Raw genomic sequence first — 16,035 nt, forward strand, 5'->3', positions numbered from 1 at the left:
AAGCAACAAATGACGAAAACCTAAAATGAAAACATGCTAAGCAGAAGCTGCCCAGTCCACAGTCTTGAGTGACTCATTGAAATGAGTCTGCTAAGCAGAATAGTATCTTATTTGAACCTTTTCTGTAGAAAAGCTGGATTTTTATTTGTGGAATGTAATGGATTTTTTTTAATATGTTTACTCCATAAAGCTATTAGTATTTCAGTAGAAAGACTTGTGTTGGTCTTCAATAGAAATAAAACCTGAATAAATGAGCTGCATTTGCTGTAGGATACAGCTTCTTTGAAAACACATCAGCAGCTGGAATAGAAACGTTAAAACACTGTATACCAGTTTAAAGGGTGTGCAGGTGAAGCTGCCCACAGAAAGAAACCACATACAAGACATGCAGATCGGCTTTCCAGATTTTACTACCCCTGTCACATTCTCTTAATTTCAGTTAATTCATCTGTTCTAGCGTTTTATGTGTATTTTATATATTTATTTATTAGCTTGACTTACACTGCATTTTTCTGTGAAAAGACTAATATGCTAACATTTGAAACTGCTGAGTTACATTGATACGGCCTAATTAAAACTTGTGGTGAATTTTAATTTGATTAACTTGCAAATTTCTCATTTTCTGATCTACTGTTTATAACCTTTTTTAATTTCAGTTTTGGAAAAGGTCAATTATGAATTTTTAAAAGCCAAGAGCATTTTAAGAATATGTAGAGAAAGGCTTCAGCTGATTGAAAGTGACATAAACAAGACAAAAAAGTAATGACACTTAAATATGTGTCATACCCCATTAAATGCATAATGTGGTCTTCAGAACCCCTAAAGCCAAATAGTAGCTCAACTTGGAAATCGTTATTGGAAGTGTCTATTTTATCTTCAAGAGTAATTATTATAATTTTGTAGGGTTTTCTTTTTTCTTTTCTTTGGGGGGGCGGGGAACTTTCTGCTTTGTTGATAATGTCGAGACAGATTATTATCAACCTGTGTAGTGCCTTTTTGCATATCTTCCAAGAGACAATTAGACCACTAAATATTATTGAAAGGTAAATTCATTACAATTCACTTCAAATGTATTATCTTGCATGTCATAGCTTATCTTAGTGTTGGGTTAAGCAGAAAACCTCTATTTCTGACAGAGGATGAGAATAGAGGAGATACTGGCAATTCAGTCTGTCTTTTCCTATAGATGTCATTCATTTTGTTCTTCCTAAAAGTTAAGATTTAACAGGAATTTTCTTTAATCTTCCTGTATCGACTGGTGAATAATCTGTGTATCATGGCATCACATATATAATTTTTAAATTCTTGAAGTTGTAAGAAGAGCTATAAACATCCTGTGAATTTGTTCTTGCCCGTCCTAACAGAAGTCAAACGTCTACTGGATTTTGCTTGGCATCTTCAACTTCCATAAAAAGAAACTAGCAGTTGGGCATGCCGTTTGGACCACTGGAAATGTATAGTTTCTAGCTTCCTTTTTTCATGCCCAACTTCTTCCATTTTTTCTCCAGGCTATCATGGCTCAGCTTCCCCAGGAGGAGAAGGCTAAGATTGCCGAGCAGGTAGAGATATTCCACCAAGAAAAGAGCAAACTGGATGCAGAGGTGGCCAAGTGGGATGACAGTGGTAATGACATCATTGTGTTGGCAAAGCAGATGTGCATGATTATGATGGAAATGACAGACTTTACTAGGTAAGGACAAAATAACCAGTGCTGAGGAGTTCTTCAGACACCCCACATCTTTTTGTTGCAATTTATAGTCTACTGAGATGATGTGCTGTGTTTTGGGGCATGCAAAGCCAGGTAACATGCATCATACGTAATGGGGTGGGTTGTAAAGTTCTCTACACATGACTACTCTGGATATTTCTCCAAATGGGATTAATCACATGAAGTTTTTGTCCTATTTGCAAATCTGTTTTATTTGCAGCTCATCTCGAATTTCAGCAGCAAAGATAGTCTGTGACCTTACAGACACTCAAATGACATTTCATTTAGTACCCATCTAAATGCATGTGCCTCTCTGAACTTTCAACATTTCAACACAATTTGTGTCAATCAAAAATAATGGCAAAACTATTTATATCATTTTGAACACTGAACTTTCAAAAAAAATCCCAAATGAAATGAAACTGTTTTGATCTAATACTTTATTGGAGCCTGTCAGTAATGATTTTTTTTGCTTTCGTTTCTTTTTTCTGTTGATGCCTTGTCGTTTTCTAATTGCAAAGCATCAAAAGGCCATTCATTAATGATATCATATAAACAGATTTAGTTTGTTTAAATATAGTCATATGGTTAATACACCAGGGAGAACATTTTACAAGATTCTTTGAATTACAGATCACCATAAAAAATCAAAGGTTTTTCAGTGTTTATTTTTAATGGGAGTTCAAAAGTTTAAATGGTATTTATCAAAATGTGATTAGACAAAACTGGAAAAAAAAATCTTCATATTTTTCTTCAGAATTAAAATAAGACATCCTTTTATTTATTCATCTCACCGAGATGCTCAAATAGATTTCTTAATCTCCAGCTGATCACATGCACTGTGTCTGGAGCCTTCAACCCAATTCGGAGGAGACAGTCTCTGCATTGACAATACAGGGTTCGCACATACCTGATTGATTGATAGATAGATAGGGTGGGGGTGTGTGCATAAATACCATTAATTTGCAAATAACTTGACTATTTGCACTTGCATAGTTAGTTAATTAGTAACAGGCAACAGCAAACATTTTTATCCATTTTAAATTTCATTATGCGTATAGAAAGTTTGTGTACTTTAATAGATTACTACTATACTTCTTTCCAAGTAATTATTCTCTCAGCTTATTTGTTTTTTCTCTCAGTTTGTGCTTTTACAGCTATTCTTTTTTGCTGTAGACTCACCACTCTTGTATACCAAATGGCAATGTAAAACCTCCTGTGAAGGGTGATATTTTAGAGGAATCTTAATTACTTTTGTATTTGTATTGTCTTTGGTCTCTGATCCTTCTGCACAAAAAAAGAGTGAAAAACTGTCCAAACAGTGACATAATTTCACGGAAGGAAGAAATTATGTCCTGAAGCAACAGCCCAGAATATGAACACTTTCTGCAACCTCCCGGACAACCTTTGATACATTGAATATCAAGTTGAAAGTTTTGTAATTACATTTTCTACCATCAAAAGAACAGAACTAATATGAGAATGAGAGAAAGCTACTGTCACATTTGAAGTAAATTAAAAAAAAATAATCAAAGTGCACCTCTGTCTACATAAGTTTCAATAAAAACTTGTTTAATATATTCCATTAAAACAGAACAAAACCTTTCACACCTTTTTGGTTGACTGTAACCTCAGCAGTGTTAAAATACATTAATTTTTCAAATGCATGGAGTTTGTGACAGTCAGATCTGCTGATGTAATTAATGTAGAAGCATACGAGGTCACTAGGAAGGATTTTTGCTATGGTTTAAGTTCAACAAAAGCAGGATACTTGTGTTTCAATATCTGTTTAACGTCGAAATGAAAGTATGGAAAGAACATAAAAATGGAAATATGTTTCAGTATGTTATTCTTGGCATTATAGGTGAAAAAATGCAAAAAATATGTTGTGCTTAGAAAAAATGCCTTCAGTTTTAGTTTAAAAAACCCTGTTTGATCATATTATGATTTTCCATCAGTCTTGTCTGAAGCTATATTTCTCCACATGTCTCTAAAAAACAAAAGAAAAAGGAAAATCAACTCACTTCCAACTAAGCCATTCTCAGGAGCAGGAGCAAATTTATTGTTACAAACAGGATTAAAGTTTGAGTCTGAAGCAAACTCAGAAAAGTCTGCAGTGACTTTTTACTTTTTGTGTACATACAATTTGGTAACTTTAATGACTAAAACCAGAGTTTTGTGCATCATCTTAAAAGTATAGTGAAAGATCAGTCTTAAAGCTAATTATACATGTTTTAAGTGTAACATTTAAGTGTAACATAAGGATTATGCTTCACGTATCTTTGTTTTCGGACAAAAATCTGCTAAAAAAGATTTTCTAAAATGTGGCATTCATGCTCTAGACATGACAGGCTTAACATTTAACACTGGCTTGGGAATAACATAATTTTGAAATAGTTGTGTATTCCAGAAAGAATGTTGTCTTAGTGAGCACTTAAAAATGCATATACTATTAAGTATAGCTCATCTGCTTGAAGGCACCATCAGACTAAATTACTGGTGAGGCATTTTGTAAGAGAGAGGAAATACAGCAGACCGATTTCTTAGTCAAGCTGTATTATAAAGTAGTTAAAAGGTGAAATTGTAATAAATTAAGAATTCATTCATGTTACTATTTTAAAATCAAACACTAAACAGGGTCACTAAAACTGTTGCCTTTCATGATTTATTTAGATTGTGTATAATTGTATTGTATTTCGCAGAGGTAAAGGCCCCCTGAAGAATACATCAGATGTCATTAATGCGGCCAAGAAGATTGCAGAGGCAGGATCGCGAATGGACAAATTGGCACGGGCGGTAGCTGACCAGGTAACAACAAAAATGAGCAGAAATATGATGTAACCTCTAACAATGAGTTGCCTTTTGCAGGAAAAGGTTATCTTTACTTGGCAGAAAATTACCTGTTGAAAGTCACTGCCTGGATACTGATCTACCTATTGAATATAAGTTGTTTCTTCTATACCAATCAGCTTGGGTTTTGCAGTACAGGAAAGTCATAAATGAGTCTCTCTCAACCTCAGAAATGCCTGAATTGTTCCACAGCCTCACTTCTGGACCCAGGTGATTGTATTAGAATTAGACTGATATATTTGCTGTCATGAAAGCAGTAGAGGCTTGGATGCTCTGTTACCCTTGCCACATGCCTAGGAATCCTTATATTCTTTTCAGCTCGTTCTTCCAGCAACTTCTCTTGATATGGCACTTCTCTTTTTCGAGATTGCCTGACTCCCTTTCTTCTGCTTTGCATCAGGGTATTGTGCTTTCACCTTACAGCCCCCTGCTCCATGTTCTAGGGTCTGTGTCCTCAGTCCCATTACCAAATTTATGTCACAACTGGAAAGATGAACTTGCTATGTTCAGCTCCTTTCGTTCTGATTGGATTATCTATCCATCTGGAGAGCAAGAGAAAGCATCATATTAAAAGCCAAGAGCCAAATTTCAAGTCCAGGTTCTAGGTAGCTAATTTTAGATTTAGGCAAATTAAATTTGACTATTTTTTCCTTTGTAAACTTCCTATAGTTTCTTTCCTTTCATTGTCATCAGGAGAAATTTTGCTGGACGTGGGAACTGTTAACTTCCTTGCCTCTAGTCTTTCTCTTCAAAATAACTATTTCTTTTTCTTCTTCAAGTAAGCATGTAATAGTGTGTAACACATCCTGCCAGGGAATATGGGCCAGAGTGGCAAGAAACCTGAAGCTGCCCATTTTCCTATAACCTCATAAATTTGGAGGTTAGGTTTTCTTCATTATCAGTAAGAGTTTTCCCTGTAGTTAACCCCTTCCAATCCTTCAAATATAGCATCTGTTCATTTTAGCATAAGAGAGAAGAAATCCATCTGTCAGCTGATGAAATTCCTAGTCTACAATATTTGCAGACATGGAATATTTTAAAGAAAGAAACACAAAGAGACTTGCTATGCTTAGAGTGCATTGGCTTGAGTCACATTTTAAATTTCAGAAGGCTGTAACATGCACACTTTAAAAATAAACATTAAAATCACTATGAGAATTAAGTGTTTGTTTTAATGCTTGCGCTTTAATAATATTTTACAGAACTTTGGAGACACTCATGCAATATAAACTTTTTATGGACAGTTGCATTTTTAATTACTGTTCCAATGAGAGAGATCTTACACTTTCATTTGCTCCAAGGTACTTGTATTTAAAGCCTTGTCAGCTCTCTAGAAGTATTGCTTTAAAGTTCATTTCTTTCAGTTCATAGACTTCAAGAGTAGGGTAAATATTTCTGTATTAAACTGTCACTGGTAGGGAGAAGAGGTCTCTTAGGGATTCATGCCTGAAAGATGTGGCAACTGTCTGAGAAAGAGAGGCATTATAGCATTGCCATAAGTATAGAGCAGATTAAACCTAACAGCCACCCTCCAGCTTTGTTTATTGTTAGTTTTAAAGGGAGAGGAAAAAAACAAAGCATCCGCTCTCAGGGTTATAGACAACAGTATATGCAACTACTTCATCGCAAACATATTCCTTGCCAGCATTAGCTGTTGGGGCTAGAGCAGTCATCTCAAGTCAGAGGTTGTGATGCTGTTCACTCGTCTGTGTTTAATTCTATCAGTTTTTGTTGAAGTGCTCTGATAATATTTTACAAAAATTGAACATAAACTTTGTTAAGATGCTAAAAAGACATATTCAGAATCTTTGTTCCCCAAGCTATACATTCAAAGAACATTGTCAGTCAGACACTGTTGGGTAGCCCCAAAGAGTATTTCTTGGAGACATGCTGTTAGCAATGGACTCTTTTAGCAATGTTTCATCAGAGTGAATTACTGAGGTCTGTACTCTTGAGGCAAGACTTTGAATATTAACTGCAAGAGTGTTGTTTATTATACTGTTGATATTGTGGGGGATAATGCAGTTTCTATTAAGAGTCCCAAAGACTATGAATAAATTGTACTTGGGCCTTTTATAGTTATATTGATTATAAAACCTTCACTGAGTCTACCATGTTTGACCGTATGTAATTTGTATCAAAACACATTTGAGATGCACAGCATCCAAAATGGCACAGGACTGTATATAGCCTTGCCTCTAATACGAAGAGGTATCTCTTAGACATGCAGAGTGACCAATTTATCTCATTGTGTTCTTGAGAAGGGCTGCAATACTGATGTCATCTTCTGAGAGGCTATGTCACTTAAACTTTAGTAAATAATTTTCTTCTGGCACAGATTAAGGTATTTCTGCATTAACAAGAAGCTTGCCAAATCTGTCAATACCAAACCCAAGCAGCCTCACCTCTGCTTCTCGAGTCCTTAATGTGTCAGTAAGGGGCCTGGCTTTTGTTGCGTCCTCTGAAGGTCTGCACAAATGCCAGGGAAGCTGGCAAGACAGTCAAGAGTTGGCATTAGAGTGGAGGTAATCAGTCAGAACTGGGTGTATCTGGACTTTAACTGGTCCATGTTGTATCTTAACCCGGACACCCAACAGGCAACCTGGAGTTTCAGGTCAAACTTGGTCTTTTGGTTGCTCAATAGATTCTTCTGTTCTGTACAAACTGATATCATAAGTGAACCTCCCCCACAAACATAGCAATCATATTATTTTCATTGTCTTTCATTAGTGGCTGACAGAGAGGTTTCTTTTTACAAAAAGTGCATCTTCAGGTTACAGTTCATAAGTCTTGATTTAAAGCTAGAGTTTGAATTTTCACATTTCATCGAGCATCTCACATAAAGACGAAGTGAAATGAATCCACCAAATACATGCACATTGCCGCTATCTCCTCTGACTACCTCTCTATAATCATATAAACTCAGCTACATCTAATCAAATATTTCTTTTGTCTGTAGTGCCCAGACTCAGCCTGCAAACAGGATCTGCTTGCATACCTGCAGCGCATTGCCCTCTACTGCCACCAACTCAATATCTGCAGCAAAGTGAAGGCAGAAGTTCAGAACCTGGGAGGAGAACTTATTGTATCAGGGGTAAGCTGGTATTTGTATTTAGCCATTTATGTTTCCCATGCAGCACTTGAAAGGGAGCATTTTTGATGGCAGTAATGTACAGAACAAAAATACAGTGATTCATAAGCAAGCTTTTTAAAATTTTATCGCCATTATTCCAAACCTTACAATAACTTGTGTAGAGCAATTTGATTTTCCAATTACCCTTTGTTTATACTAACCTTGTAAAATCTTCATTCTTCCAAAAGAAAAGGAATTTCATAGCCTAGAAAGCCATTGCCAAGCTGTGAATATTATGATTATTTGGAGCTTTTGTATATTTGCTCATTATAAATCTTCTTTCCTTTGTTAGTACTGGTAATTTCCTTCCTCTGTGCAGAAGCCAGCTCTGTATGAAGTGCATATTGTTAAGATGGTGATGACTAATGGGATTTCATTCACTCAGGTTCCAATGCACACTAGGTTTAGCAAAAACTCTGGAAGGCCAGCAAAATATTTTAATTTTTGATGCACGTGCTGTTTTCAAATACTATTGGCAAGCACAATGATTATAGACTCTAATTCCCATCCAGTTATTTCAGTTATTTTCAATGAACACTATGGACATTTACACACAATATTTTTTATAAATAAAGACAGGAATGTGCAGCAGCAGTAATATTATAAACATTGAGTTTTCTACATTTTTAAACTATTTTTCTTTCCTTCTCCTAATGTCGGACTGTGTGCCTCTGGGAGATTACTAGAACCAAGCAGTAGCAAATTGCTGCTCTTCATGATTTTCTTGTTTTGTTCTTCTAACTAATCTCTCTAGTATTAGCCCCATGACACCTTTGTTATCTTGTAACTCAAATACAGACCATATGTATGAAAATATATAATGTTTCACTCTCCTGAGTGTATTTTGAAAATGATGGCGATTTGTGAGACGCAAGATACTTGAAAAAAGATTGTTTTCAAATGCAGTTTTGAAAAAGCACCCTTTCATTGTTTAAGCCCAATCAAGTACGAAGATTGTTAGGACAACTAACTTGTGCCCTTCATTTCATCCATAAGATTCCCCAGTGAAATCACTGGCCTTCCTCAAACATATCAGAAGTCAGATCAAATGTTCTCAACTACATAACATTTTGATTTTTTGCAAAGCACTATAGAAGGTCTTAAACAGTTGCCAGGCTTTCTTGAATCAAACATTCTGAAGTCATACGCAATCCTAAAAGGAGCTGCTTAAATGTTGCTGTGTCTGTCCTGCAATTGGTCTTCACTTCTTGACGTATGTACATATGTAATTTTAATACCTTGATCTTCCCACAGCAATGAAAAGATCCTCTTCCATTTTCCTGATATTAATGGAGTGATCTGTCCTTGTATGGCTGACAGCTGTGCTGCATAGTAAATGCTATGATCTTTTCTTACCTACTGCCATCTGGGTCCAGCTTTTCATACCCATTGAGTTGTCATATTCATCTATCTATAACAATTACCCAAATCAGTGCTTCTACCAGCTTGGCTTTTGTGGTTGTGTGTGTTTCTTTTTCAAGTCTCTTTATTCAGTGTATGTGGATGCTGAATAAGCCATTGTGAATCTCTAGCATCTATTCGTTACTGGAACATCACCATCTGTTATGAAATTTAAGTGGCCGAACTGCTTAACTTCATCATTTCCAGTCTGGCATTGTTAGCATCTGCTGCTTACCAGGCTTCATCACCATTGTGTTTCTGTTTGGTTGGGTTTTTACCGTCAGTTGCAGACAAAGGCAAACCTAGCTTCAACCACAGAAATTATTTGAGTCTGTTCCAAAGATTCAGTAGTACTGATGTACAGAAAATTTTAAGATTGCCCAGCTTGCTTCTTCTGCTGTTGCTCTGAACAGGAGGTGATATAGAGAGTTGATCTCCTGTGCATCCCTTTCTGAGAGCATGATCTTGTTATCTGGTTTAACACAGTTAGTACAGTGCTTTCCTGATAGTGTTTTCCAAGCTGTTTATCTTCAAGGTGCTGGGTACTGTATGCTCCTTTGCTATCCAGAGATCTGGTATCCAAGTGCACATCCACATCTGCTTGTCTACTTGCTGCTTCTGCTTCCATCTTCTTCTTCATTTTCTCTTGGATAGCCAATTACAAATAAGCAGTATTTTATTTATATTAAAATGAAATACCATTATTTGGCAACTTGCATACAGTACGATGTTAAAAGTACGATAGAAATCCAGAATTCAAGCTTCCCAACCTATGACTACAGAAGTAAGTTTATGTGAATGCACTATATTTAAGTGTTTTGATGTTAATATCAAGCACCAGGATGATTATTACAAGATTGTAATTTACTACTGTGTTTACAAAGAACCACAATATAATTCAGATTGATCCAAAAGATGAGTTATGATTCAGAACTATAATGGGGACTACAATCTCTGCTTGAGTTTTTGCATTATTAAGAATATTAGTAAATATTTATAAATGAAATGAATGTATGCATATGTATGTATGAATCTATGTGTGGGCATATGTATATTTATGTAAAAAGGAAAGAGACATAAAACCAATTAAAACCTAAAAGACAGATGAAAGCCACCCCACAGTTCTTATAGTTCTGGTAGAGAAAAATGTGTTGCAATAACTTCAAAAATACTGTGTACATAACATATAACGTGTTATATATCTTTTGGTGAAACTTCTATTTCTTTTTTTCCCACAAGATTCAGTAGTTTGGTATGGTTTATCTCTGAAGATAAGCATAAAGCTGATCTTGTTTGCTTTTACCTCTATAGATTAGTTACTTACGGTAACAATACTAGCATAGCATATGAAGGGGTTCTTTTTGGCATCATTGACTTTGCTGCAAATAGAAAAACAGATCAAAAAGTAAGAAAATGTCACATTCCTGAAGTGTAAATTATTTCGGTAAAGGAAAGAACACATTGTTGTTTTTCCCCTTCTTTCTTCCATTCCTTTTCCTCCAGCTTTTCCTCTCCTTTGATCTTTCCCATCAAATTCCCTGCATGCAGATAGCAAAACTATTTTCCCCAGATAAGCAAGATCTGGCAATTGAGAGTTAGCATACGTCAGCCTAACCTCATTAATATCAATGGAGCATTAATATCAATGGCCAATTTACACTATCAGTTGACTTGGCCCTTTATGTTGCAAGGTGAGACTCTTAATTCCTGATTCCAATTGAGTTTTAAAAAGTAAAATAAGGAAAAACTATGTGATACCTGTTCTTCAGTGAGAGCCTTGTAAACTTGAAGAAGATTATAGGGAAGAAAGTAAAGAAAAGGGGTAAGGAGGAAGTTAGACAAAAGCAAAAAGGAATTAATATTAAATAATGCAAAAGATTTAAAAATATTTCTAATCTGTGTAGATTATATCCTAATTCCTAATAAAAGTCTCTTTGACCTTGGTCCATAAACAGATATACATTTCTGTAATTTTAAATTTGAATATTCAATTTCTAATTCCCCTCTAAGAATAAACAACCTCCTTTAATAAAATCACAGACTAAAAGCACTTCAAAATAATTTTCTTTGTCTCTTGCCTTAGTTTATTTAATGTAATGTATATTTGCTTCATAATCAGTTGCACCATTGTATTGGAATGAATCCTCTGAGGTGCTGAGCATATGCTACTCTCAGTGAAGTAAATACTGTTAACATATACTTAGCTCATGCTGAATGATAGCCTTTTTGTGATAGCTACTTTTGTTGAATAGCGTTGGTTTTAACCATGGTGTTTGCTATTTGGATAAAAATTCAGACCTCTTCTAACTCTAGGGCTACTTTATTTTTTTAGTATTCCTGTCTGAGTCTTGTTAGCTAGACCATTACAACAAAACAGATCTATATATTCATTTCTTACCCTAGGATAGATATCCACTTGTTCTGTTTCCTGCTGCTCTGAAGCTGATCAGCTCATTTACCTACTCTCCATTTAGGCTACGAGCTTACATTTTTTAAAATTCTTGTTTATGTTAGTAGCTTTGCTACAGTTTTTCCCGCAGGATTGTATTGAACAGAATCTAAGAAAATCCCTTCTCCTAGGCAGCCCCCTATCGTTTTCAGGTTTGATTTAGAACTCTACAGATATAATCAGCTGTATTATCAGAAAATTTGCCCAGTGAGTCTTAAACTTCTGAGCCAGATAGATATGCAGTGTCATACAGAGTAACAGCCATGTACCTTTGAACACTGTCCAAAAATATTGAATCAATAGCCAAAGCACACTCCAAACATATACTTTAGCTGGGTCCAATTTCCAATTATTTTCAAAGGCCCATTTATCTTAGCGTAATAGGCTGAGCTACGATACTAAGAGAAGGATTCTTATAACATTTTGAAGATACAAGACAGTTTAGTTAAGATTGTGACTTTATCTAGGAGTTCTTGCTTGGTGAATTTGAGGACTTTGGGGGGAAAAAGGCAGGTAAAAGGGCTGGAGCCACCCCATTAACTTTGGGTAGGACATTACGAAAATTCCTGTAACACCTGGGCTGGGAGGTTGGATACGTAAAAATATTAACAGATATGTGATATACTGCAGAATAACTGTCTGTATGTTTATTCTTGATCAGTGATAAGAATAAGGTAACTGGAAATAGCTTGTCCTCATCAAAAAAATGAGCCTCATTATTTATCATGGAATAAGTGTCCATCCAGCAGTTACTTCAGGTGAGCTGGCAAACAGTTTCCCTATCGATTCTGCCTATGGATCTTACATCTAGTAAAACAAAATGGTTTAAAGGTCATGCTTTTCTTTCATTTAAGGCTGAATCACCCTAAACTACCTTGTGCTGTAAAAGCAAGTTGGTACGCATATGGGCAGTGGCATATGAAGTTGCTACTTATGAATTCTATAGTCTCAAAGAAAAGTCAGGTAGTTTGAAGTACACCTGCTATTAAAAGCAAGTAAGGCCATCTCTCATTGAATTTGGATTAAAAACCTGTGCATAAGCAGTTGCTTAAGAGCCACTGATGTGGTTTTTAATTTCCCTGCATCAGAAAGCCTTTCTGGGGTTTTTCTTCTGTTTGTTTGTTTTCAAGTAGTCAATCAGAGAGAACCTTTGCATTTAAAATACTTAAGAGTATGGAGAAAATGTTGTTTTGGAGTTTGGTAAATAAAGTAATTTAATTCCTCCTGAATCAAGAAAGAATTTAGCATTATGTAAAAGAAAGTTTGCTGAAGGGAGAGTTGGCAAATTGACAAAACTGTCGTGTTCCTTTTCTTCAAGATTCTCGGGAGTGCAAAAAGATTACTCATGTTATTTAGCTAGCAACAAAATAAGTTTTACTATTAATTTATAAAAGAAATGGAAGAATGCTACATGAAGTATACTCACAGAAACAGTCTGACAAACCAGGCTTTGTAGATATTTCTGGGCTGGGCTGCTTAGACTGGCAAGCTGTCAGTGTTTTCAGTAGAAAACACCTGAGCTAAGACCTAGCTGTACTTAAAGATTAATAGATATCACTAACAGAAATTTTGTGTTTTGTCTGCTAGTGATTCAATTTACTTGGAGCTAAGGGTAAGAGCAGTTATTCCTAAATAACTGCTGTGTTTATGTTTGTTGGACAGTGGGTGCTCAAAGTGTTACACACCACAAAGAAAAGATATAGTCCTATGTCTAAGCTGACATCATTGCAAGACTAGGGTTTGGGTTATGGTAATACAAGGCAAGTGGACATAACACAAGTGAATATACTCAAATTGGTAAAGGAAAGTGAAAGATGGACCCAGGGACCATATAGATAATTACTAAATTGCTTAAGAATATAATTTGACTTTTGTGATTTTCTTTTTTAATTTAGCCTTTTTTTTTTTTTGCAAGTTGCTTTTCATGTTTACCCACTGTTTCACCCACAAGATTTTAGTAAGAAGTTAGAATGGCAAAAAAGGGAGTTTGCAGATACGAACAGTGTATTGTATGTACCAATGCTGTGAAAATAATGTGAGATGGGACTCGTGGAAAGATATTTGTTTAGGATGGTGTTGGTGGAAAGGAGTTCTGTTTTGAGGCTTGGAATGAAAACAGTGGGTAAAGGAGAGGACTTTGGAAATAATAAAGAAGTAAGCCAAGGGACTTGAAATATGAGATATGAAAGGGTCAGGGGAAGAAAAAGCCAACCCAAAAGCAAGGTAGGAATATGAAATCAAAGAATTGCAATGGTGGGAAAGGACAGAGATAAAGTCAGGACCATAAGGTTGGTTGGACTCCATAATAATCTCTGCTCTCCTAGTAGAACAAGCAAGGAGAGAAAATAAAAACTTAGGGTCTTTATTTCAGCTCTGAAGTTACCACTGTAAAAAGACAGCTTTCAGGACAGGAAGACTGAGGCTAGGTGGGGAAAGTGAGAGACCTTGATTTACATTGTATATTCAACTAACTCATGTCATCTGCTTTGGAAGAAATTAAAAAAATGGAAAATACAGGGAGATGTTTCAGCTGTGCCTTTTGGGACGGAGACATATTTAAGTAACCTCTGCAGATGTGTTTGAGTGTATGCAGATATATTGATATAGGAGAGGGTGAAATAAGGCCATAGTAAGTGTACTCTGTTCCAATATATATGGCTATATGAAGCACGTGATACTTATAAATATACAGGTTTTGATAAGCCTTTATCTGGAACAAATTGAGCTTTTCTATTTGACTAATACAGGAGTCTCCAAATCCTGCTGGCACAGGCTCTATCCCTCAATAAACTGTGCAAGACAGGGACTACCTGATGATGTGGTAACATAAAAAATTTATCATCCTGACACCGAGTCAATTTACTAGTCCTAAAGGATAAAGGCATCAGTGAGTTATGTGGGTTAATCAAAATGAGTGCTGATAAAATCCCTCATGGTCATATATTCATTATATATGATGTATTTTATGGAAACACTGTCTTAGGGCTTTCTGAAAGTTAAAACAATGAAGAATTCCGAATTATCCTATGAAACAGCTCAAAGATGAATAGGAAAAAAAGACATAAATAGATGTATCTATAGTGGCTTTAAAGCCATTCACTATACCTTTTCCAAATATGTAACAATAATCAAGATTTAGTTCATTAGATGAAGCTTACCTGTTGCTTCTCAGTAAAGGTAGTGTGGACCAGGAGCCCGGAGAGTTTATGCAATTGGCATCCTTGGAGGGGTTCAAGCCCCAGGTAGACAATGCAGCAGCTGAGGAGACCTTATGTTGGTAATCAACTCGTTTCAAGTCAAAAGTCATACAAGAGACCTCCAGAGGTCTCTTTCAAGTGACATTTGTATGGTGTTTTGATTCAGCTAACTGAAAGATCCCATAGGATCTTATTTCTATGTTTGTGAGTTCACATGGTTTTGCCTTTATAACTGCTGCTGGATTGGACAATAGTATATACCCTGAGCTTTGGGCATCTAGGGGATCATAAGTATGATCCACATAAAGAATAGTGCAGAAGACTTTGGAAAGATTGATTTATTTTTATTAGTGTTATGGTTATTTCTTCAAAGCAGCTGAGTGAAGGTGGATTGGTGGTGGGCAGAGTTTACATTATGTAAGGAAAAGTAGATCAATGAAGCTTAAGACATAACTGAAAAATTCAACAAGAAAATATTTTCTATGAAATAGTTCTTTTGAAGCTACAGCGTTCTGATATAAGGCTATTTTCAGGACTAAGAAAATACCTCATTATATATAAATGCACATGTAAACACACATATGCATAAATATGAAACAATGTACCCTGCATAAATGGAAAGATGTTATCTAGAATTTCATTTGCAAAGCAAAATCACACCGCAGTTGTCTTCATTAGAATATATTCATGGAGACAAGAAGCACGCACACCATCTATAGGCCTACATTTAGTAGGTTAAAATTTAGACAGGTCAGACTTTTATCCTTATTAAGAAGCATTTCGGCTACAGGGAACATGATCCTGTGTTTTATCAAGTAACAAATATTCATGAATTTCTGAAGATTACATTTATTGAAATTTCTCGTTGGAAGAGGGTTCTGCAAAGAAAAGCATTTCTGATACCAAATAACATTAAGCCATTTAATTCCATGAGAACAAAGCAAAGTGTTACAGATTCAAGATTGAGGCTTGAAACAAATATGATCATAGAAAAAGATTAGAGAATTGAAGGAAGTATTAATGTATATACTTCATTACATACTGCATTTGTTTTAAAAATAGTAACCACTCTAAAATCCAAAGCTTGCCTGCTACAGCAGTTATGGCTTCAGCCCAGCTTGTTTTCCTATTCCAGGCCATGCTGAATGAAATGGGAAGAAAATGGGAATATTATGGCTTTCTGATACACAAACTGCACCAGCCCTGCAATAATTAGCAAGGCCTAGAGACCATTCTAACATACCCTAAGGTATGGTCCTAAGGGTATTTAGGACCATAAAAATTACTATAAAGAAAG

General features: G+C 35.6%; 1 protein-coding gene across 4 annotated transcripts in view; it reads left to right on the forward strand.

Annotated features, from left to right (window-relative positions):
• Positions 1–16,035, forward strand: part of CTNNA2 (catenin (cadherin-associated protein), alpha 2) — a 478,985-nt gene that overhangs the window by 441,648 nt on the left and 21,302 nt on the right. For 3 of the 4 annotated variants that reach the window (XM_009331867.1, XM_009331865.1, XM_009331864.1), the window contains 3 exons: positions 1,509–1,690; positions 4,411–4,516; positions 7,518–7,652. In XM_009331867.1, the coding sequence (XP_009330142.1) occupies positions 1,509–1,690; positions 4,411–4,516; positions 7,518–7,652 (423 nt within the window). The remainder of the gene's footprint in view (positions 1–1,508; positions 1,691–4,410; positions 4,517–7,517; positions 7,653–16,035) is intronic. The other variant, XM_009331868.1, reaches the window with a different exon arrangement.

The sequence above is a fragment of the Pygoscelis adeliae genome, unplaced genomic scaffold (assembly GCF_000699105.1).
Source record: "Pygoscelis adeliae isolate BGI_AS28 unplaced genomic scaffold, ASM69910v1 Scaffold209, whole genome shotgun sequence".
NCBI lineage: Eukaryota > Metazoa > Chordata > Aves > Sphenisciformes > Spheniscidae > Pygoscelis > Pygoscelis adeliae.